Source organism: Ptiloglossa arizonensis, chromosome 11 (genome assembly GCF_051014685.1).
Source record: "Ptiloglossa arizonensis isolate GNS036 chromosome 11, iyPtiAriz1_principal, whole genome shotgun sequence".
NCBI lineage: Eukaryota > Metazoa > Arthropoda > Insecta > Hymenoptera > Colletidae > Ptiloglossa > Ptiloglossa arizonensis.
Window position 1 is genome coordinate 5,335,241 of NC_135058.1, and position 26,081 is coordinate 5,361,321.

The 26,081-nt window shown below is 39.4% G+C and overlaps 2 protein-coding genes across 3 annotated transcripts in view; both read left to right on the forward strand.

Moving 5' to 3' along the window:
- The first annotated feature begins 669 nt into the window (after positions 1 to 669).
- On the forward strand, positions 670 to 2,387 carry LOC143152712 (zinc finger matrin-type protein 2). Its single transcript, XM_076323109.1, has 5 exons — positions 670 to 799; positions 1,184 to 1,404; positions 1,477 to 1,550; positions 1,641 to 1,786; positions 1,859 to 2,387. The coding sequence occupies exons 1-5, from the start codon at positions 791 to 793 to the stop codon at positions 2,000 to 2,002; spliced, it is 594 nt and encodes a 197-aa protein (XP_076179224.1). The 5' UTR covers positions 670 to 790; the 3' UTR covers positions 2,003 to 2,387.
- A 1,173-nt stretch (positions 2,388 to 3,560) lies between these two features.
- LOC143152889 (proton channel OtopLc) overlaps positions 3,561 to 26,081 on the forward strand; it is a 36,896-nt gene continuing 14,375 nt past the window's right edge. The window contains exon 1 of one of the 2 annotated variants that reach the window (XM_076323484.1): positions 3,561 to 3,698. In XM_076323484.1, the coding sequence (XP_076179599.1) occupies positions 3,650 to 3,698 (49 nt within the window). In that variant the 5' untranslated portion in view covers positions 3,561 to 3,649. Of the gene's footprint in view, positions 3,699 to 25,272; positions 25,471 to 26,081 lie in introns of those variants that run through there. The other variant, XM_076323486.1, reaches the window with a different exon arrangement.

A 26,081-nucleotide genomic window follows, 5' to 3' on the forward strand; every position in this document is an offset into this window, starting at 1 on the left:
CAAAATAAAGTTGAGTAAAAGCAAGAAGATTGTTGTGTGATTAGAATCTCGTTGATTTGTTATGACGACACGACGTTCTGATTCGCGAAATAGTGGAGGTCTATTGTAGAGCATAGTTAAAATACAATAATAAAAGGCAAACAATTGACATACTGGTTTCAGAGTTCCCATTAAAAAATGATTGCAGAAGATAGATTCTTCGAAAAGGAAAAAAATATTATTATTCATATACATAAATAGTAATTTTTATAAGTTCTAATGTATCTGTACTATTTGGAGAACAGCTTCTTGTTAATACGTTACTCTACTGTGCTTTTGTTAATGTGCAGTATATATTCAATGTAGGTAAATATAAATTTGCTAAACTAAACAATCAAGTATAGGATATATACGTACACAAAACTACTACAGTTACTGAATAATATTGTATAATAAATGGCTAATGAAAATTCTACAATTATTCGCAATTGTAATAATAGTATATTATACTTCTTTCGTTAGTGAAAATATTTGATTAAATGATATATATATTAAAATGCAATGATACGTATTTAATAAAGCTATTACAAAATTTAAATAAACACTATTTATAGTGTTTTAACTATGCGATACGAGAAGCGTACCGCGAAGGAGAAGGGGTAGCTAACGCGGGGCTTTTCCCTTACGTAGTATGAATCCATGTAGCAACGTATGATATAATGAGACTGCTCCATTGACTAAGAAAAGAAGTGGGGAAAACTATAATATTTTTTATGCGTATTAAGCTTAATTGAAACTGTAAATTTTGACAATGTCTATGGTAAGGATGTTAATAAATTATACTAGTAAACATTTTATTCTTTGATAAATTATTATCGTGAAAATAAATTAAGCATTGTCTGTTGAAAATATTGTTTGACACATATCTTAACCTCAATATCTTATTGAATTAAATTTTTTAAATATGCTAAAAATTTTAAATATAAGTAATAATGATAGTAAATAATAATAAATTAAAAATTAATATAAGATCACAGATAAAATAAATAAAATACATACCTATTTTATAAAATTGAATATAACATTGAGCAAATAATTCTAAATTTCCAACACTTGTTATTAAAATATAGAAATGTAATGTCTATCTTTGATTAATGTCATTTGATGCACATAATATAAACAAGTTAATATATTTAATGTTTAGCGACCTGACGATCATAGACGAAAATGGAACAGAGAGGAATACGAAAGAATAGCTCTTCAACGTCTCCAGGATGAAATTGCCGAAGAGGAGCTGGGAATTCCAAAACAACCAGCTGTGAAAAGGGAGTTGCTTAAACAACGAGATTATAAAGTTGATCTTGAGTCTAAATTAGGAAAAAGTGTTGTTATTAACAAAAATACACCATCCTCCCAAACTGGAGGGTAATTATGAGAAATTTTTTTAATAGTTAATGTAAAGTTAAGAACTACAATAATGTAGAAATATATTTATAGGTATTATTGTAATGTCTGTGATTGCGTTGTCAAGGATTCAATTAATTTTTTAGACCACATCAATGGAACAAAACGTAATATTGGCTTTTCATTTTGTTAATTCTGTATATACTATAACACGTAGAGAATACTAACTCATGTTATAACATTGTATTATTTTTCAGATCAACGTAATTTGGGTATGTCAATGAAAATAGAACGTTCTACATTAGAACAGGTTAAAGCTCGTTTTGCAATGAATAAGAAAAAATTAGAAGAGAAAAAAAAGGATTATGATTTAGAACAAAGGGTAAAAGAGTTAAAAGAAGAGGTTTGTTTCTTTTTGCACATATATTTTATTTATTATTTAATTTTTTAACGAGGTTCTTTTTATTATCTATAGGAAGAGAAAATTAAGGAGTACAGGAAAGAAAAAAGGAAAGATAAGAAGAGGAAAATTGAAGAAGCTAATGAAGATAATGGGGGACCTTCTGATGAAATGGCAGCGATAATGGGTTTCTCAGGTTTTGGTTCTAAAAAAAAGTGACAAATTATTATTTGGTCATTTAAAAAAAAATGCCTTCTGATATTGTCTTTAAAAAGGACAATGGTGTAATCTAACTGATTTTTTGAAAAATGTTTAATTTGAAAATTAACATTGAACACTACAAGATCAGGGATAAATAAGACTGATCTTAAAATACAAAAGCTTGCATTTGATATCTATGTTTAAGTTCCCATATATGTTTAACTATTTAATTTATTCCCTTCTTGTACGATCAATGTTTTAAATATTCAAATACATTTATCTGTACACAAAATACTGAACAGTTATTATATATTCGTTAAACATAATGAAAGTATGTTGATTCGCTAAATAATCATTACAATAGATTATATAATGTAGCATTGGCGTTATGAATCACTTATCGTTACTCTATTTTAGATTTACTGCAATATTAAAAATTAAGCTTTATAAAATATATTTATAGTTTTTCTGGACCAGCAATGTAACAAATATTATTTAGATAATGTCTTGTAAATTGTCAATAAAATTCTAAGATTTTATAAATAGAACATCATTTTGTAAAATTAAATACATTCTTTTCAGAAAAAGAATACTTTTCAACTTATACGTGCGTAACGCGTATTGTTTGAATCGAGTTTGCAAAAGTTTTGGTAATCAAACTTACACATTCGTTTTCAAACTAGAGAAAAAATCTATGAATATTATATATTTCAAATTATATTTTTTTATTTGGTAAAATATGTGTTTTATTTTTAAAAGCAAAACAATATTTCAAATTTTAATTGAAACGAAAGTGGTTTGAAATGTACCTGGTTGTATTGTAATCATTTCTACAACTTTCTTGCGCTGTCAATCCCTTCTTCCTTATCTTACCCTTGAATAAAAGGAGGGCACATCCAGAGGAGAGCTATGCGATGTACCGCATATATACATACATACATACATACACATACACCATATGTATGCATACATCACACCAGACACGTACTCTCTCTTTCTTTCTGAAGTTGAGGAGAGAATGGATCGAGGAAGATTGAAACCAAGAATACGTACGCTCCTCCTACCTAGAACTAAGTTCTGGGACCGTTTACTTGGTTCATCTTAGCACCGTAGTCCAGTGTAGTCGACACTCGTGGCCACGGAGCGTTCACGAGTGCCGCCATATTTCCGAAGGTCAGCCATCCGTAATTCAGGAATTGGAAGCCTCGCTCTTGGAGGTTGTTCCTCTGTGAACCAGTTTGCACGTGATTTCTGATCGACTGTATATGACCAGTGCACGTGCGTCAAACGGTGCGCACCGCGATTTGATGTTTCATTTATTTATTCGGATGTATTTTTTCTCTTTGCTGTCCGTCGCGCGTAAATTTACACAACGATCGAAATTTTATTAGAATCAAGGAACTTGGTGTAGCGTCGTAAAATTTAAATACCCGGAAATTCGTAATCGAACACTTGTAACAAAATTCGTGGTTAACTCTTCGAGTTAAAATCTCGAGAAAGATGTGACCTATCGCGGTATTCGTTGGGTTAGGAATCGAGTGATCTTTTCGCGTAAAGTTTGCTGGACTTAAACAATTCTGAATGCCTTTATGATACGCTTTGTAAGCAGCAGTATCGGTGGACTGTCACTTCGTTGCATGGAAAAGCAACGAATCTGATTCAACGATGCCCCGAACCCTTCAGCCTATCCAGGAATGTAACTCTGGAAAGTCAAGTGAGTTCGCAAACGTTTTCGTTGATTGTTCCAGATCTTAGACTGTCACGTGATGATGCCGTAGAAATACTGTGAATAACCGGGGCAATTTTCGTATCGTGTAAAACGTTCATTTGTGGTGGAATTACAGAATAAAGACGGTGATTCGATTTAAGAAACGTTTGTAGGAGAATGTAATCCGCTATTGACAGTTATCGTTGAACGAGAATTGGTCTGTTACGAAGCACGTTTAAATAAACGACCATGCGAGTTTCTTTCTACACGTTATACACGTTCGGCAAAGCACGGTTGCTTGTTCTGAAACGACGCGCACTTTCCCTTTTCTTTTCCACGGAAGTGAAAATGACCGGACTAGAGTGAATTCTGTTTATTATACGGCGTCTGCTCACGGTTCTCTTCTTTTCAACTCTTGTTTTCAGATTCCTGCTCACTCGTGCGCGATCGATCACCTATGTCGAATCAATGTACTGGAACGCTCCGATCGTTCTTTATCGTTCGATATACATGCGTATATATAAAAGTGTATATAAAGGAATCTTTCGCAAGCTAAGCCGAAAGAAGACACGTTGCTTGAATCTACGTAGAAAAGAATTATATATTTTCGATTAATCATCGATACCCGGTACTAATTAAATCGGACACACTATTGAATTAGAAACGTGACACGAATTGAACGCCGTCGAATTAGAAACGCGATGTATATAGGAAACTTTATTTGGGTATTTTGAGCCCGGTGCTATTTAAATGTTCCTAATTAACGTAGGAACAACCCCGTTCGTTGTTGTCGCGATAGTAGATATTATGTTACAGTACGAATATTATTATAATATATCATTGCGTTATAGTATTATTATGAGAATTTAATATAGTACTGGTATTGCGATTGTCTTTACCCAATGATTTCAATGTGTCGGTACCGAGTTGATGATTTCAATGCTTGGATGGTAGTGTTCTTGTCATACTCGAAGTGCTAAAAATTGAATCGAATCAGGAAGAAAACACATTCATCTTTAAAGTACATTACACCGTAGAAGAAATGTTTGCATATTATATTTGTAAAAGTCCGAGACTTAATAAAAACTTAAATTTAACATGCATCGTACGTGTCGTTGGGCACAACTTTATTCGAATAACAAGCGAAGATGTTTCTTCGAACAACATAGACGAACAAACATAATATAAATATTTATTCGTTACTCGCATAATTACTTATCCTCTCGTACAATTCATATAAAATAGTTTAAAGAAACATTCAATAATTTCGTACGGATAATTGAATTATTTTTCGAACAAATTATTAAACTGAAACAATATTTTGTTCGGATAATTATCTTGAATAAATATCTATTAAAAACGATTCAAGTAGTATCAAACTTAATTTAATAATTGGATAAAAGTATAATATATTTTGAATATTATTTCACTTTAACAAAGATCAAGCATTATTATTGATAATTGTTACAGTTACATTCGGTTGTTTATAATATTTCCGAAACATTTCCAAAAATTCTTAATTCCTATAAACAGTTGGGTACGGTCGTGACAAATGTTGATAATAAATAAAAAATGTTACGAAACCTTTTCGCGTGATTTAGTCGCTTGCAACTTTATTACGTTAAATCGCGCAGAAAAAATACCATTGGTGTTTAAAGTCGAGGGGAAACTTTTCATTTTGCGTCCACTTTTTACCGTTCATTTAACAACCGAATGACTTTATTGAATATTATACATATTTATCAGGACGGTTACACTGTATTTGTGTCGCCGTATTTTACACTGATAGCTATTATTATTAATATTGCCAATATTTCGTTGTTTCGCGACACGAGTTGTTAGTCTCTACTTCGGATCGAGCACCGGAAGTTAAACTTCGAAAGTGGCCGACGAAAAATTATCCTCGGCGTCGTTCGATGTTTGATGTAATTTTTAAAAAGTTCAGCTTTTCACGACACGACGAGTTTACGTTCAGCGGAACTTTCTGAAAGTCTTTCGGTGTTCAATTTCTAAGCGGTGCATACGAAACATCGTGCCTCGAGCTTCTTAAGTATTATACCACTTAAGTATTCTTCGATCGGCGCAGGTTTCTCATTCGTGGGTTGGTGTAAAATGAAAAACACACACGTTAAGTTGGTCGTTCTTCGTCCTGTAACAAGATTTACCGCGTTAGAGTCCTTAACTCGATATCGATCGTTGACCTATCCTTTCGTTTTGGACGACATAACAATTACGGATCCAATGCTCTGATTTCCCGTTCATCTTGTACTCGAAATTCACTCTCGTTGATACGCGAGAGAAATATATATATACAAATATATATGTACGTATGTATATGTGCGCGCGTGCATTATATATATATATATATATATATATAATGTATAAAGTATAAAATATAAAATATAATAAAATGTAAAATAAGGAAATACATACAGTCAGTGTTCAGACCATTATCGTACGATGTTACATCTGAATGTTTGAATATATATTTGTACAGTAATTTAGTAACTATTACGGTACTTGTCGAGTAATATCGAATAATGAACTATTAACGTCGTCGAAGAATAACCATTCGAGTAAATATTTATTTTGACGAATATTACTCAAATTTGATTCACTAAATCTATGTTCCGAAAGAAAAGTTCCGTTTTATTAAAATTTCAGTTGCATTCCGTTCCCGATAAAATGGCCGATCGTTGTCTTAAACGTTTCGCTCACAAGTTGCGATAGATCGATCGTGTGTACCGATAAGGGTGACACCTCTTTAGTAGGTGTCTGTTGGTCAATTTGTTCTTGTCAATAAACACACGAAGTGTCAACATTGTGGAATTCTCTGCAAACGACAATGCAATGATGATTGGTCGTTACACGTGTGTATCGGTTGTCGGAGTAATTCATTAACTGCAACGACAACGAATGCTTTGGATTAAAATTGTTTAACGGTAACGATGGGGAACAGTAAAGATGGGGAAAATTCGTGCCAAGGATCGAGCTCGAAGAAGCTTTGTTATCGAATAGAAAACGAGAATAACAATTACGGGCATTAACAGAGCGGATCTAGGCTCGTTGTCACGCTGTGATTTCAACAGACTTGCTACGCGATTAAATCGCAATTTTAATTGAATTACGCGCCCTTGACTTCTATCAACGTTATTCAAAATCCACGCGAGGCGGATGTAACGCAAAACGTGTCGCGGCGCGAGGTATTGACAAAAATCTGGTGGCCTTTTCTACTTTTGAGAATGAATTCCACGTGTGAAAATATTGAGAGACTTTTCTTACCAGTTTACGATGCGAACCTTCCTTTTCGAGATGAGAAAAGTTACGATTCACAAATTTCACTTCCGGTGCGCGCTGTTCAAATCTCGGATAGAAACACTTCGAACCCACCTCTGGTCTACTTCGATATATAGGGTGTTTGTGGTATTAGTTCTGACCTTGTGTAATCTCGAATGTCGTAGCGTATCACATGGTTGAATCTGTGAAGTATGATTTTATATATCTAAATTTATGTAAAAAATGTGTAGCATTCCATTAAAAAAAATTGAAGGTCATCTTTGTTTCTCCAACAATATTACGAGCACAAAAAATTGATCGCAATTACGTTGGTTGTAAAGAACAGTAAGACTATTTCCTTTTTCAATTTCTTTATACACTTACCGTCTTACCAAAACGTTCGTACGCACCTTGTGTATTTTATCATCGGTTATTCCTCGCGTTAAAAAATACATTCTTCTTCGGACTAACTATGAATAGTACTACTCGTGTGCACGCGACACATATGAATATTTAAACGAAAGAATTGTATGCACGGTAGAACACGATACGATGATTTTTTTCAATTTTTTTCAATTTTCTGCTGGATTTTTGGCTCGCGTATCGAAGAACTTGAAACGAAGCAATTTTCACTTCGATCACGATGCAATAGCAACCGATGGCTGCAAATATTCTCCGAGACGGTTCTTCTCATTTCCACCGTCGAAAGAATACTGACCGTTTGAATAGTTGCCCACGAAGTCTTCGAAGTAACATTATTTACCTCGAGAATCGGAAAACAGTTGGGAATGCAGGGTAAATAAGTAAACGCGAGAAGTCGGTTGATCGAGGTGTTCTACTGTTTTTACGAATCTGTTGTAGATTTTACGCGCTCATACACGGTGTGCTGGTGGTTTTGTCCGACAAACGACCGGAGGATAAAAATATACGGGCAAAAATGTTAGATATAAATTGTTGATAAACGTTTCGCTGCAGAGTTGTAAACAAATATTGCGCGCACGAAACTTTAAAGAAAATGTATCGCGTGGAAGTGACCTCGCCCGAAGAACTAACGAATTAGAAATATAATTATCAAAACAGGGCAAAATTCTCCGGAATTTTGTTGCGTAATGAATTTCGTTTCGTGTCGAGCGTGTCGATGTATTTTCTATCGAGGAATCATTTTTTTCACGGAATTGTTATCGGCTGATAGAAACACCATGTAACTAGGTATACTTTGTTACGTATCTCGTGCGTGAAATATTTATTTGTGACTCTGTAACGAAGTTATCGGCAAACTTCGTACGACATCTTCCTCTCGTCTTTGCTTGTAGATACGTTTCGCTTAGTTTGTCGGGAAAAATCCGAGACACACTGTATATTTTTTCGCTCCTTCTTCCACGAGACGTGACTCTCCGTTCGCTAGGAGTCATCTTCGCGGACCGCTATACCTACGATTTACTAGACACCCTGACACGATTTAACGGACGCCTGTGTAACGCCTCTCGTCGCGATGATGCGCGAGTTTCTACAAAGGCCGACGTTTACCAATTTTTCTAGCGGTACACCACTGTGTCCAGCTATTTACGGGCGAGCGTAGTGCACGCTGCATGCGCCTAATGCTTAAACGCGGAAGAATTTGCCGTTGGTACCTACATACGTACATCGGTACAGCCAGTGATTATCGAGCAGAAACGCTTCGACCTCTAACACCTGTTGGAGAGCCACGTTTCTTCCTCCGAGCAGTTTCGCTTCCACGAGAAGAATAAAGGATCTCGAGACTTGGTCCGCGCAGAGAACGTACGGTATTTACGTGAAAAGGCTGCGTTTCTATTTTACGTTAAACTCGTCGCGAAAGTTAACGGGCCTTTGTAACGCTGGACACCAGTTTTTGATGAAAGAAACCTCTTTGTTACAAAAAGTATACGTAACATCTGATATCGCAGATAGAGATGTCCTAAACGAGTTTCGTACAGCTAGACGAGCAGGGGATTAATGCGTTTTTCTGTACGATTGTGTGGTATTTGATCGTACAGAACTTTGTATAATTAAAGTCTTTCGATTAAATATGTCCCGAACGTACGAAGCTCGTGTTTTTTCATTTATGATACAATGAGAAGATCGAGCAAATACAGGAGCATCCAAGCGTATCTGTGTATCACAGTAGCTTTAATTACAGGAATACGTTGTATTGCGAGGACGCAATGGGTCGAGGAGGACCCAAGAGGAGTGCAACAGGGTCGGTCGGGGTAAAGAAATTATTAAGAAAATCGAAACAATTATAATTCAAAAGCAGTCGATTCGAACGGTTTACGTCGGTCGTGTAACGCGAGACGAGATTTAGGGAGGAAGATACGACAAACTTGACGTTATTGCGCAAAACTCTACTTTGAAAGCAATTTTTTCCTCGGAAGGTGCACAGATTACGGTGAGTATACAACGCAGTGTGCGCGCAAAACGCGAAACAACGGGTAAAGTTGCATCCCACTCGGTTCGGGAACCTATGGAATTCAACGTGATGAATTCAATGTGCCATAGGATCGTGTCTTGTACGGCATTTTGAACTTTTCGATTGTGCAGCGATTTCTGTACGGGTATGAGAAGCTTTCACCGAGCGGAATCGATCGGTGCTCATTGTTAACCTAATAACTGTGCAGGAACAGCTTTAGAAATAGACTTATCGGTCGTCGGGGCATTGAAATTACGAACGTTAGGTCCACTTTTGACGCGTCGGCTGCCGCGTCATGCATATATGCATGTACGGCTGTTAATGTTCCGGTTACCACGCGCGTCATTTTTCAAAACACGACATTCGTGCGCGAGTAAGATCATCTAGAAATCCCAATTGGTATTCGAAAGTGCGGCCACCGTGGAAATCACCGTTCAAATTGGTCGAATTAAAGATAGTCTCCCGATTATCCGAACCTCGGATTATCCGACCACCTCACCGTTACACAAGAAGTTTATTTTCTCTGATAACCATACGATTCAAAAAGGCGTAACTCGCGAATTTGAACCGTTTACGAACTCGCTTTATGCTCGTGAACGGAGTGTCACAGTCTTTCGAGTTGCGTCACTATTATGGTAAAATGTTCGTTTGTTTTAAAACATTAATTAAGCGTACGGTCGTCATTTTCCTATTTATGTTTCTCTTACAAATGTAACTCGACGAACATTCACGAATGTTCGTTTCTTAAATGTACATCGCACATGGTATGTATTATATTCTAAAAATGGTACGTATTAGGCTAATAAATGTATTTATACCTACCAGTTACCCTAGAGACAAAAATTTCCCGATTTACCGATCTTCTCGATTGTCCAACCAATCTCCCGCCCCTGTTAGATCGAATAATAAAGTATAAATTACGAGAAAATCTGGTGACGTATCCAGGGAAAGTTTTACGAAATCGACTTGGCAGACAATACGTCAAGGGTGTTCCCAACCTGGTTACGAGATTCAATGTGGCAATATTCGATTCGAACATTCCTCGGATAATGTAGAAATTCAATTGTTCCTGCTCGTGCAACTCTAATTATAATATAATTCGAGCGGCGGAATATGATACAGGTTTCCGCGAGAGTTGCATAGAATTACGTTACACGTAATAACGTGTTTTTATTTTCAAGATTCTTACGCATATTTCTCACGTTCCATTAATATCATGCGAATTACTCAACGGATAGAAAATTGAAGTCAGCCGTACGTACCAAATAATTAATTTCGTTAAGATTGCAACAGCAGGTTTCGAAGGGAATTAAACAAATTTGAAATGTAAAATTCCAATATTCATCAGAAAATAAAAGTAAGTTCCAATTCGAAAAGATAATACGGTAAAATTTAGTACAATAGAATTTACCGATATTACAAATACCACTCGGGTGATTTCAATGCGCGGTAACGGTACGCTGTACTCAAAATGTTAACTACTCAAAATAATTAGCTACCTCTACGCACGATACCTCTACGGTAAGGTATTAATTACTACGGTGGTAAGAACTTGCTATACGAGGTAAAATATTCGGCAAAATCATTCCTACGTTAAACACACGGTATTTATTCATCCTTGGTATTTGTACATTTAACGCGAATGTAAGAGAGAGTCCTTGCGACTCTTGCATAAATTATAAGTGAAATTATAAATCCCTGATTCCAGTGCGACAAAACCTGGTGGTTATTGGCAAATAATTGTAAAAAAGAATAGCATCCGACGTAGAGTCGATGTAACGTTATAATAATAATTTATTCTGTCCATAGAGCATTCGAAAGAAGAGTAAAATTTTCTTGCAGCCATTCGAATAGCTGTAAAGTGAATTTTCACGAAAACCAAGTACAATACAATTTTATTCCATATTTTCGATTTACTTCTGGACGTAGAATGGTGTTTCTCTCTACCGTGTTACTCGTTACGAGACACCCTGTATATCCGTAACAGTTTCGGAGCTCGCTGGAACAATGACGGAGCATTCTGTGCGTCGATTTATGAATTTCAAGCGGAACGTGTTCGCGTATCTCACCGAATATCCCACGAAAATGGAAGATAATCTCAACTGTTAGAGATACGTGTAATTTTGTTCATAATTGCGTTCAAAGAGGCTGAAAATAAATTCATCGTTACTCTCGTTTTTCCTCCGCGCGATCGTTGCGAAATAATTGTCCGTCCGCTTTCGAAACGACGATCTTCGAAAAATCGGGCCTGCGAGACGTTGTTGCGAACGCGACGGTGACGCAAAGTTTTTTTTTTTTTTTTTATGCACGAAAGGTGGTTGCACCGCGGGAGGTTCCTTGTGGAAAATCACGACGATCCGCGAGACGGAAGAAAATGTAAAACGCATCGTTGCCGCCAAGGATGTGAAATCTTTTTCGTCATCCTGGTCACGAACGAGAGCTAGATCCATACGATCGACCTCCAGCCACCTCCACGTCGACGAGGAATTGTTTCTCGTAAAACTAAAGCCAAGAAACGAACGACATTTACCTTTTGTGGCCGATCGTGCGCACTGGTCGACGGAAGTTCCGAAATACCAGCGGTGGATTAGAGCGCAAAGAAAAAAGAAAAAACACTTTCCGTCTCCCACGTGTCTCGAATCGATCGCGAGGGAATATAAAAGTGTTCGTCCGTTCTGTTCAGTTCGATGTGCAATCACTTGGGAGCCGGTCGAAACGAGCATCGAAACAATCGTACTCCATTTTGGGTCTCGTTCACGGAGACGAAACACACGTCGTACGTTCTGTACGAAACACGCGGACTCGGTATCTGTTTCGGTGTAAAGGTGTCTCGTGTGTCCATCGACCCAACAAAGTCACAAAAATTACCAACGTTACCAAAGACTTGGTTCAAAGTGGACGAAGACGCGCCACTTACCAGCGAAGAGACCACTGGACGCGATATTTAGCAAGAATTCTGGATGTTCCCCGCGTACTAACGCGTCCAGGTCACACCCGAAGGTATTTCGATCATCCGAGATCGGCGGGGTGGTCGAGGGGTCTTCTAATATGCCCGTCACGATCTGATCGTGACATCCGGTGAACCACCCGATCAGCCATAAAGGTAATCCAAAACACACAATGGTGGCCGAATTGACGGGTATACCCGTTGGGAACGTGGAACGGAAGACGGCCACAGTCGATCCGGAGAAGCTCAGGTGCTCGTCCAGACCTAGGAGTAGACCCAGATGGATACAAACGGCGACGCGCGAGCCGATCTACAGCGTTCTTGATAGCAACGAGACGACGAGAACGAGGAGTCTACCGCTAGGGGTCAAGAGCAAGGTGGTGGTGATCAGCGCGGTGAATAGCGAGCAAAAATCGCGACGAAACGACTTGGACGTTTCTCGAAACGCGCAAAGGGAGCTACCGTACGTTTGGTTGCCCAACGAGAGCAAGACCACCTCTCGTGACACCGAGGTGCTGGACGCCGAGGACGAGGATCCTTTGTACAGCGTGGTGAGGAAACCGAAGAAGGTACAACTACCGGAGACTGGTTCACCGGCGAGACGATTGCTCCAACCGATCGAGGAACAGTCCAGCAACGAGGAGAAACAGATCCAGTCGGAGGTGCGTTCGCGGCAGGAGGAATTGAAACGGTGGTTGCAGGTTGCGTCCAAGCAGCTTCCGGAACCGCGGTGTCTCTTCAATCTCGGTGAAATGTACGGGAGCCACGCGGTAGATACCGATCAACAGCCAACGGATTGGAAGAGATCCGTTTCGATGCCTCGTGGAATCGTGGGTCTCGTCGGACCCTACCGGGTCTATCAGAATCCGAACGAAAGAAGGGAGTACATGCTCCAGGAGGAGGAGTTGGTCGAGGAAGTGGTGGATTCTGTGAGCGAGATCGCGGCGCGCGAGGAGAACGCTACCGAGCATCGCCAGAGAGCCAAATGGCGGATAAGGGAGGAGGACGAGGAGACCCTGGTACCCGATATTCGCGATATACCAGGTCTCGAGGATTTCGCGATGCAAACGGAGACCAAGGAGATCTCCGAGTGGAAGAAGATCGACGATGGGAACGTGATCGAGTACGATCCAGAGGACGAGATCACCAAATCGAACGAGGAGGAGGAAGAATTCGAGGGTACTATGAGCGGTGTGGTCTCCGGGAAAGAGGAACGAGCCGTGGACGTTCCCGACGAGGCCTCCACCGCGTCCACGTCGTCGCTGAAGGACAAGAAGGGTGAGGATTCCGCTAATAGAGTCGAACGAAACGTCGCGAGAATGACGACGACGACGACGACGACGATGATCTTTGTTCACGATTCATCGAGCGAACGAGATACGTACGTGCACCTCGAATCGCGACGAGGATCGTGTACGAAAGGCTGCTCGCGTAAAACGGTATAACACTTCGCTGGCCCGCGGCACGGTTTCGTTTATTAAGACGTACGCGAGAGTATTTGTATGCAAGATGCTCGTTCCTCGACGTACGGTATTGCCCACGACGAAAAGGACCAACTAGCGGTAGATACACTACGTGGCTCACGTGCTGCATCGGTGTCTGGATACGTGCGAGGTGTCTTTATTAGCGGAGTGACCAATATTCACATACGTCGTGTCGCTTCGCGCTAATATCTAATTCGTGTCCATTGTCTAACGGTATTCCCAGGCCGGCTGGCGCCTGGTGTTTGTCGTTCTTCGAGATCCGGACTGTAGATGCAGGCTAACAAGCTTCGCTCTTGTATTCCTTCAAGATGGAACGGGCATGTGTGCGATCGACCGATCCGATAAGAATTGTTCGCGAGTTTCGTAATCTGGTAATCTTCTTATCGGTCGTGGATACAGTTAGAAGTTCACTCGAATTGATATTAGATGCACACTGTCCGGGATTTTGGAAGGGGATCTCGATCGATATTGGACCTTCTCGATTCGTTATCGTTCAATACGATAATCCTTTTATCGGTCGTGGATATATGGTTGCAAGTTCGGTTGGATGAACATCAGATGTACACTTTCTAGAATTATGAAAAAGGAGTCTCAATTGAGATTAGGTTTCACGAGAGCAATCGATACCTGATCTGGTCGGTTCGTCATTGTTTAATAGGGTAATCTTGTCACCGGTCGCGAATATAGTTACAAGTTCGGTTGAATAAATATTAGATCCACGGTTTCTGGAATTTTAAAAAGAGGTTCCAGGTTTTGCGAGAACAATCGATCATTATTGACAGACTCGTCGATATTTTTTTTCATCGTGTAGTTCTACGTTAATTCCTGCTCATGGTTTAACGGTATTCGAGGCTGGCTTCTGGCTCCTAGTACTTGTCGTTCTTCGAGATACGGATTGTAGATGTCGGAAGAACAGGTTAACTCTTGAATTCGTTGATTCTGGGCGGATGAGGATGAAACGGGCACGATTCACTTGTCTTCCGGGATGTTATATTCGACCGGTCGGATAAGAATTGTTTACAGGCTTCCTAATAAGACGATCTCCTTATGGAGTTGTAGATGCAGTTAGAAGTTTAGTATTTGAACAAATATTGGACGCATACTTCCTGGAACTTTGAAAAGGGGATCTGGATTAGGTTTGGAATCGATCTGTCGATTCGTCGTTGTTTATTTTGTATTATGTATCGCGTGGGTCCCCAGAGACCCACAATGAAGATTCCCGTTCAAACCACTCGATATTTTCCATTAAGAGTCACGGTACGATGAAACATTTCATTATTGCTTATTTTTTACGCGAGATCGAATTAAGAAATGTTACGCTGCGTGGGTCACCGTTGACGCACAGAGGACCTTTGATTTGTGTCTCTCGATATTTGTTATTGTTAAAAAGATAAGTATCATCAAACGTTACGCAGTATCGTCGAACGATGTACAATTAACGCGTGCAACGCACTTATCGTATCGTGGGTCACCAATGACGCACGCGCGGTGGCGATCGTTTCTCAATTGTCGTGCTACATTTTTTATAGTACATTTGTCAACATCTCGCATTGAACAAACTTTCGATAATAAATATTGGAAATTTTTCTACGACGCGATAAATTGTAACGTATGTACTCTTGCTTTATGTTCCAACGAATCTCCTTCGTGCGAATAATATTCGAACGTTAAGTACGTTTTTCAATTATAGATTACTCGAAAGTGTCCAATAAAAGAGACTGATAAAATACGTTACTTGTTTCGATAGTCGTCGAACGTTTATTAACGTTCGCCCCGTCGCTTTTGTAACCGGTATTTTATTCTACTCGGAGGATGAAATAACAAGCGTTTCGCTGCACAGTTTCCATCGTGTATTTCAATATTTCTTGGGAACGCGAACGCTCGAGTTCTCAGCGTGCAAAATTGTTTCCCGGTGTACGCGTCGAACCGCTCTCGCGGATCTCACAGTTCAATTACTTTTTATCGTGGCAGCCTGTGGTAATGAATAGACAGCTATCTCGAGTTTCGCTGTTTTTGCGGCTCTCGTCTCATTTCCCTCTTTACGGTGTAAACGTAGGCACAATCAGCGCCCGCGAATCTTTCCTGCAAGCTTTCGCGGATTTCTGCGCGTAGAAAATGCGTTAACTACTTCCTGGACGATCGGATTATCGAGCAACGGATCGAATTCCAACAACGTTGGAACATCGCCGAACCGAAGGATGCGCGCTCACGAACGAGGAAGCACGGTTTTCAAACTCGATTTCGCGATGGAAAAGAAAAAAAAAAAAAAAAAAAAAACGAAGAATCGCTACGGTACGTTTTCGTACCGCTTTTTTCGTTCGAACTTTCTTTCTCGAGATACGCGCTCGAAAGAACGATGATTCACCGAGATAAGATAAGAAACAGTGTTTCGGTGAAAGAGCTCCGTTGATTTTCTATACGAAGTGTTTTAATGTCGTTACGAAATAACATTTTCTCCGTGGATTCTCCGCCAAGGATCGTGCGATTTTACAACTTTCTTTCATACTCGGAGGAAAATTGTATCTAATTTTTGAAGCGTTGAATTAATCGTGAAGAATTTCTCGCCTCGATTCGCGAATCGTACGCGAATCAATGTATTCGAAACGCTCCGCATCGATATTCCGTTGTGTTCGAATTTATCGAGGAATTCAGGTCGCGATCGCCAACGATCATGCATGACAAGCAAATGTCCTTTCCGCGTAATGACGTCGCTAATGGCGTAAAGCTAAAACGATGCGCGCATTTCGTTTCATGGAAAAGAAAGTGGAGAAAAGTCTTCTCCGTCCTTTGAATCGGCCGCGCGCATTAACGATATACAAGGTGTGCCGGGATAAATCGTCGTTTGAAATAGTGTCGGGAACAAATAACGCCACGGCATAAAAGTATTCTCGCTTTTTTATGGTTATCACCGGGCCAGCTTGACTTTCATCGCGATATCACGCGGCGGATAAAAAAAGGAAAAACGAACTCGCGACACAATGATATCCAAAGTCGGAAACGAAACGCGTCATTATGAATGTCTATTTCATATTGGTCGTTCCGTATCCGATGAAACTCCGGGATCGTACTTTCTATCAACATAAAGATAAAATGTATTCCGTTTCTAATCTCGTCTGACTTTTAACGCGATCGTTTTAAATATCGTTCGATTTATTTATTTCTTGTTCGACGAATTGTACCGAAATGTCCAATCGATCTTGCCAAACTTGGTAATTGTCGCTTTAGTGGGCATTGAGAATAATTGTGAGAAAAATGTATTTTCAATTATTCGGTAAACTCGAGGAAGGGCAATTTTTGGTATTTGTAGTTGCTCCTCGGGAAATATGGTCGTCCTAAGATGACCTTGAAACATGATAAACGTATCGAAAACTATACGTGAAACGAGACACAGTTCTCCTTCGGGCGATGCTCGTTGTCTTCGAGAACCCTTTACTTTCTCGTTCCACTTCGGACTCCGTTTCTACGATGTTATTAGTGCGATCGTTAATCAAGAATGGTATACCAATCTGTCCAACACATGGTGCTACCGTTACAAGCTCCTGATGGCTTAGACGGTGTTACACATCGCCTACTTAACGTCGTTAAGCGAACACGCGGACCTTGTTCCCTTCTCTATCGTCTTCGTTGGTACAGTTATCCACTTTTGCTAGCAGGCAATGGTCGTCTCATTGGTTTCGAATTCGAGCTGCGTAATTGCACCTCGGCACGAGCGGCCTTAAAGATGAAAAATGTCGTTTGTCGCGCGTTAAAGTGTCCATTTTACGGGAGCTTTCACGCGGACAATTTCGCTTCGCGAAGACCCTTCACGTAGCGAGGAGAAACCTTTCGAGCGTTATCTTCGGGGCACGTGAAACGCAAATAAATAAATATTCTAATTACGAAGTAAAACTGTGCGAAACGGGTATCGAAATTGGGTCGCAGAAGTACAACCGTGCACGAATTTGTATTTCACGGTTATTAACTTTCTTCTTCGTTGAAACATTTAAAAAGCCCGTACCAAGGGAAACGGGACTCGATGATCGGTATTAATGTATAGAATTTTTACATTAATATTGATCATCGGTCAGTTTCATCGTCTCCACGAAGAAGAAAGTTAATAATGGCCGAATACAAATTCCCGTACAAACGAAGGATTAAATCTTGCATACGCGTTGTACGCAACGTAGAAATTTTATATCGAATAATTGATGTTTAATATTTGGTCCGGTTGTCAATTACCGGTATTAACTTTCTTCTTCATTGTGACCGTAATGATTTCATTTGTAGCGAGGTGGGACTCGTTGACAATCGATATCAATCAAATTTATTTACGATACTGTAAAGAAGAAAGTTTATAACGTTATTCGATATGGAATCAAATACACAATATAGAATTTCTATATTGCGTAACGTTTTTGCAAGGTTCTGTCTTTTCTAACTTTCACTTTTGAATTTTTCCGCTATTTGTTCGCTATTCATTGAGTTGTATCTGGAACGAAACTCAAAGGTATGGAAAATGAAATTGTGGATATGATTACAGGCGCCAACGCTGCGTAAAGATTCGTTGGATTAAGTAAATTGAGACGTTAATGGAGACTGAGATAGGAACATACGATATTCTTCTCGTCTCAGTTGCTATTAACTTTTACATATACAATTTTCCAAATCTTCGAAAGTATTATAGACATTTTGAATTAAAATGGCTAACCTCATTTTCTTTCATCGTTCGAAGATAAAGCTTTCTTATTTACCTACCGGTGATTGCACGGTACTTAGATTCGCAACTATGTCAATGGTTGTCTACTTAACTTTTTGCTTGTACTTGGTAAATGTTTTACTTAAATATCTACGAAAGCAATTTGCAACTCGAAAGTCCTTGCAGCTAAGGACACGTAAATAAGAATGGAGGATAGAATTCAAAGACCGAAGAAACTAGAACTGGACTAGAGAATATAATTCGTACGAGTTTTAACAAAGAAGAAAGTTGTAAATCTTATTTGAAATTAAAAGAATTGTCAATGTCGATTATCGTTATTATCGTCTCGAATTTGCATCGAGCAATATTACGTACCGTTTTCAAGAGGTGACAACGACCATGGAAGTATCCACGATGAAATTAGATACTTATCAAGAATCTATTGGAACAAGTTTATTCGTGGTCGTTGAAGAAAGAAAAAATCGTTTCGATCCTGGGCGTTAAATGCCGCGAATAGCGCGCGGTTTTCTATTCGCTAATTGACGGTTCAAACACGATTAAACGCTTGGCATATGACACGCGACGCACTGTAAACACACTGTGAAATTCTTTTTTAACGAGTGTTTAGTATCATCGTAAACGTTACGTACGATTTTTCGCGATTCCGCATCCCATATGGTGCCCGGCATCCGGTCGTATCCGCTTCGAACATAAATTAGGTTGCTGCAAGAAATTCCGCTTGCTATTAAATATAACATTCGATGTCAGCTTTTTTTCACGATTAAATTATGTATTTATCAGCGGCGCTTTTCCATTTAATTGCGCGCTGCGTTTGCTTTGTAAAAATGATAAAGAACTCGTAAATATACTTAAGAGGACTTGGAACATTTATCGTTCGTGTAAAATTAATTCTTCGATCGTGATTCGTAAAACGTGGCAAAATTTATACGAAGATTTCGATACGCATAAATAATCAAAAAATTTGTACAAACGTTAGTCTTATTTGACATCGTTACAGACGTTTTCTAGCGTCTCGATCCATTCTTTGGTTCAAAGTGGTACGAATAGAAAATTTTCAACAACTATTACAATTATTATAACATTAAAATGATTGGAGTATTAAAATAACGTCGGGACAATTATTTATACGAATTCTTTTATTATATTTGTCTTCTGAATTAATCTTTAAAATTATGGCCGCATTTTTTAAAATACCATTCTTAAAATACCGTTCATTGTGATTCTTCGCGTGAAACAACGAAGCAGACAATTTTCAAAACATATTGAGTGACATTTATCGACTATTTTTTATAATTTGTTATTGATCGTGAGGATGAACATATTTTACGCACAAATAACGATGCCCGGACAGAACAATTTATTAGGAACCCGTCCGGTAAGAAATGTGCAGCGTAAGAAGAAAAACGTTCATTTTCGGCTTAAGGGGAATGTGGTACCACGAGTAAGGGGAATATGAACAGTTGAGTGTCTTACTCGCGTGTCTTACAACGTCTGATTAAAAAGTCTGACCCAGTACGCGTCGCGATCCCTTCTATGCTCGACCTTTTTCCTCGTTCGTATCTACGATGTTCACAATTTGCCCGCAGGCGTCGAGACGTTGAACGTTTGAATCCCACGGGACTGAACTTCCATGGTATCTCGCGCGAGTAGATTAAAATGGGTCACCCAGTACGTCACAAAAAAATACACGTAGCGGGACTTTCCCATACGAGTCGACGTTCTTTGTAACGTACTACAGGGAGCTCGTAAGTTGACGAGCAGGTCGTCACAGGGGCAAGAAAGGTTTTAGCGCTCTAATTTCCGATGAAAGCACACACACAGCATTGGATTGACACAAAGAAACATAAAAATTATAGTTTCTAAACATTTTTATTGTTCAGAGTTTAAAATGAATAAAAATGATAAAAATGAATCCGACAGCATTTCTCACACTCGTCATTTTGTTAGCTTTCTATATATGTAGTATCGTATCGGAGTAAGGAAACATAAAAATTATAGTTTCCGAAAATGTTCATTGTTTAGAGTTTAAAATGAACAAAAATGATAAAAATGAATCCGATAGCATTTCTCACATTTGTCAATTTGTGAGCCTTCTATATACGGTATCGTATCGAAGTAGGGAAACATAAAAATTACAGTTTCGGAAAATTGTCATTATTTAGAGTTTTCGAAAATTTCCACTAACTAGTGTTTATCCCGGTAAAAATGAATCCAGCAGCGTTCCTCGCATTCGCCAATTTGTCAGCTTCCTACAGAACTTTATGGAACCTCCTCTGGAGCGTTTACGTTTACCTTCGTGGTTGAAATAAAATTCGTGATCGACTACGATCACGCACCGTGACGCGCTTAGAAGCTACAAAAGTGTGAAAGCAGGGAACAAACGAGGTGAAAGGTATCTCGGTGGAAAAAAGAAAAAGGATAAACGTCGTCGTTTCCCCCGTGGAAAAAGGGTAATTTTTCGCTTCTGGGTTCGTGCATGGACACGCAAACACCGCGTAGAACGTGAACAGTGTACGTGAACGGTGTACGTGAACCGCGTGAAAGCAGATATCGCTACGTGGGGGGAAGTCGTTGTGTCGTTGGTGTGTCGTGGTCGATTTGCTCATTCAAACTTTCATGAACTTTTTTTCACCGACAGAAACGAAGGTGGGAACCGCTTTCGTATCCCGAGAAAACCGGTTGACCGCTGAAAACGAATTTCGGGCACGATTTCACGCGTCACATGCCAGTTCCCTCGTTCGTGGAACGATCGAGCCCCCGATAGGGACGCATTGTCTTCCTTTAAACATATTTCTTTCATCTATTTATTCGCGAGCGAAAAACGTCTTAATCGGAGGCGTGTCGAATTAGACAATGTTCATCAATCTCGATCGGTAACGGAGTTGTTCAGTTTTATGCGCCGTAAAATTGGGTGATTAGTTTCGCACGGGTGAACTACAAAGAAAAAAAATATAATAAATATGCGACGACGCCAAGGGTGTTACCGTAGCCATCGTCTCGGTGAACACGTAATTGTCGAGCAGATTAGATCGACAGAAGAAGCTAACAACGTTTCGTTGATGGCTCGTCGACTGCTCGTTGTTGGTCACCGGTGACAGGCGTTGGTAGCGATTCAATTTCAAATTTTAAGTAACACAATCGTTACCAATTACGACGAATAATTAAGTGCATTTTTATCAATACGATTTGTTAGACAAAGATTTGTAGACAAAATTTGGTTGACAAGAATTCGAAACAACGAATGATAGGTGAACAACTTTCGAACAATTTTATAGTATTCGTTACTCGTCGAATGAAAATTAGAAGTTTTTTTTGTTGTTATTGTTCAAATACTGTAAGTTAATGCGGTGTGTCTAAAAATGAAATATTTCACAACGAATGAATAAAAATTTCACTATACGATCGAACAAACATCGCGAACAAATCGTTACACGTTGGTTTCGTTTCTCATATTTTGTTCGAACGAAGTTGTGCCCATCTCTACGCAAGGGTGACCTAAATAAACGAACCGTATCCAATTAAAATATCACTTAAGAGTGCTAGAAAGCAGATAATAATGACATAATTCGAACATTTTAACCCCTACTGGTACCAATTATGTACATCCTCGACCAGAAGTAATGGAAGACTCGTCGAAAGTGAATTTAAAAATATGATAAACTTTTATCACACTTTTCATTGTAGATTTGGTATATTTTCTTATCACAATTTACGATCTTTACTACTCGAAGCCAAGGTCAAGATTAACGAAATAATTGGGTGAAAAGACTTTCGAAGTCTTCTCGTGTTGCCACGAGTATAATAGAATTTAATATCTATTACGTAAACTGTGGATGATTGCATTCTCGAATTAATGAAGTACACAGTTCCTGTTACAATATTGCTATTTATGTCGGCACAGGGACAGTCCAAATATTCAATTACCGCGCCCGTATTTCTTATTGACACCGAGAACACGCGTATAAAACCCAGGGGGCATTTTTTTCGAACGAAGGATGATGATAAATGGTTTATTCGATTGGACAGTTAAATTTGTATCGAATTCGTTCACGGTGATATTTCAATCGATAATGAAATTCTAATATTTACTAAGTGAGTCCGGAATAAAAAGTTATTCATTTTTTATTCATCGTTCGAAACTTGTATCTAGGTAAAAATTTGTCTACCTCTGTTATCGTCATGGGGATCGATTCTTCAGGGTTTTAGATTTTTAATACGTCTCGAAATATTTCCCAAGTATAGTAATTTGTACAGCGAATACATAAAAGTACACTTGGAAATAACACAAATATATTTTCGTTTGCGATTTTTCGAGAAGAGATCGTAACGAAATAATTATATAAAATGAGAATAAAGACATATAAAATGTCCCTTTCGATCGAAATCGATCGATCGTTCGTACATAATGAACTTACCTTTGTCACAGTCCTTGCGTCGATAGATACATCTTTGGACAGAATGATTATCATCGATGTATCCTTCTCGAGGTGGTTGCTCGGCCGCTGCTGACCGTTCAATGTTATCTGTTTCGTCGCTCGATGGAAAACCAAAGGTCACTCGTACAACACACTATTCGTTCGTAAATGGCTATCCGACACGAAGGATCACGATATCCCGATTCGAACGAATCCTTGATCCTTTACGAATTGACTTGTCGCTCGTCGATTTAATCTCAAATAATTGTCTCGAAATACCAATTTCCGATTACAAACTCGATGAAACGAACGAAATAATAACACACCGGTTAACATTGAATACAATCTACGGTCAATAATAAAGAAACGAAGCTATCGAGAATATATTCTTAAAAAAGTTCTTCGATACGAAGTAAATCGTACAAATAACGTCTCCATCTTCCTGCGTAGAAAATTGTTACGATACCATCGTTCGTCAAACATTCCAACGTGTCGGGTTAAAGCGTACACTCTGTACATCTAAGCCGACGTTCGCAAGATATACGGTATGTGTATCTCTAAATCGAATTTATTTATCTTTCTCTACTCGTATCGAATCAATTTCAAGCCGTGCCGATTATTTCGCTGTTGATGGAAATACTCGGATACGTACCTACGTGTACACGTACGTACCTACTTGTACGTTTACGTACGATGCATCACGGTTGGTATTCCCATCGCGCGGTTGGTGTTAATAGATTCGAATTAAGGTCGCGCTTAATCGGAATTTCGTCTCGTTGGATTCCTGGATTCAGCTTCTCGCGATAGTGGAATCCCCTAACGCGAAATCCATTGAGCGAGCTCGACCGTTGAAAAATTCGAATAAACGTACACCGCGCGATTCCAGCCACGGCCAGAGCCGATAATTCATCCAACAGGTGGTTGCCGTGTATTTTTCCCGCCGTTCGTCTCTACGTTCTCATAGCGTGCCGCGGATCGCGCATTATGGGATAATAAGTCATCCTATTACGCAGCCGCGTTCTAGGAGGCGAGCGATTAATCGGATTATAACAGTGGCGTGCACGTGAACGTATTAATCTCGGTGTCGCAGTTTACTTGGTTTGTTGCACACCGTGCGCGTTGGCGCGCGCTCTCGCGAACAAGATAATCCTTCGAACACGTTTTTCATCGGTTCGGTCCTGTAAGTAACGCGGATTTTCCTTGGACGCGTCGAGGATCGAATTTCGACCGAATCCAACCGGATATGGCTTCGAGAACTGTTCTCGAGCTCGATACGAAACCATTTCGCGTTTGTACTCAAACGAACGAGTATATTGAAACGAAACAGAAGACGTCGATGAGTGTTAGGGAATGGAAAGTGGGCGTTACGACACAAGGCAATTCGGTAACGAAGCACGAGAGTGTAGTGCAAAGAAAATTTGTAAAAGAAGTTTGTAAATTTAGACAATAAATGGTAGATTTTTTTCACGTGTTTCTCTCTTTCTTTTTTTCAATCAGTCCGTAGTTCGAAGACGGTGGTTAGATTTTGGAGAATTTATAGGTTTTTCAAGTATGTAGTGGCGTGTACGATACAAGTAGTTGTGGACTTCAAGATGTTGGAACGTATATACTACTTTCTAGAAGAATGTACATTACAATAATTCATATTACCGAATACATTCACTCGACGAATGATGTGTTTTGACTTTGGTAAGATTAATCGGTACTTGGAGAACTCGATCGAGAACGAAGACAAAATTTGTCTCAAGATGTACCCAGATCGCTTTCCAATTCCAATTCAGTCGTATCGCGGTTGAAAATTCATCGAGAGACAATTTTTAATCAAATGGATAAACTGCCTACTCGATTGTGTCTGCTCGATTTGAGTTTCGTCAACGCGTAGATCGATTTCTAAATTCACGGAATATCTCCGAGATCTTCGGTGGTGTCTCGCACCTAAAGAAAAACACTGTCGAACATTCGTCGAGACGATATTTTCGATTGAAAAGAAGTTTACATCGCGATTATTCGATTCGAATTTCTTCGGGACGCATTTAGGTTGTTTTTCAAATCGATAAAAATACATCTTAGCCGATATTCTCAGCCTCGCTAGCAATGTGTCGCGCGAAAATAAAAGCAATGCAAGTTAAGCGGCACGTGGTCAATGCGCGTTGAAAACGAGGCTACGAGAAACGACAACATCATGACCATCATCATCATCATCATCATCATCGTCGTCGTCCTCGTCTTCGTCGTCGTCATCATTATCATCATCATCATCATCATCAACGGCATAATCGTCCTCATCATCGTAGCCACCACCACCGGTTCGACGTCTCGGACCAGTCGATCTTCTTCGCTGCACATTTCTGGGTTACTCAGCCATTCCGTTTTGTGATAGTGTCTGGAGCAGATCTCCATTGCTCCCTGCTCTTCCGTGAAAACGTGTCCCTCGTTTCTCCTCAAGAAAGACTCTCGAATCGATCGCCATGGACTGTGACTCGAGTGCATCCGTGAACACGATAGTAGTCCTTCATCGATAGAAACGACGAGGTAAATTTTCGAGTTTTACGGTACAGTTGGCGCGCAAACCACTCTGGACAATTACTTCTCCAGTTGTTGCGCGGGCGAACAAGTATCGCATTTAAAAATGAAAAGTTTCTCGACGATCGTTCAACGGCTTCTCTCTCGTTATACTTTCATTGTATATCGTACGAAATACGTCGTAACTTTTCTTGGGAAAATCGTGGCCGTGGAGAGGCGATCGTTCGGAAATTTTTCCACTACGGGAAAATGTGTCGTAGATTTAACTTGTTTGTTTTCTCATTCGCGTTGCTTTCGACTTCGATATCGAATTTCGGTGCTACGGCTTATTCGGCAGATGTTTCGTTTCATCTCCGCGGTCCTCCTGGTTAATATCACAGTGACAAGTGACGAAACGATGATCCATGGTCTTTGCTTCGTTAATGCAAAGACGTGTCCAACAACTTTGGTTTCGATCAAGGATGTACAGGGATGTGAATTTGATCGATACACGGTGTGTTTCTTAGAAGTGAATAGGCGTAAATTAGAGGAAGAGTTTCACTGCTTTGTGCATGGAATATGTCGGCTCGTATCGATTTTTAAACATTGCAATACGTTTCGAAGTTGAAGGTCGTGACCTA

Coding starts and splice junctions, on each gene's coding strand:
- LOC143152712 (XM_076323109.1), top strand. Junction 1,405..1,476: donor CCATCCTCCCAAACTGGAGG/GTAATTATGAGA, acceptor ATATATTTATAG/GTATTATTGTAATGTCTGTG. Junction 1,551..1,640: donor CCACATCAATGGAACAAAAC/GTAATATTGGCT, acceptor ATTATTTTTCAG/ATCAACGTAATTTGGGTATG.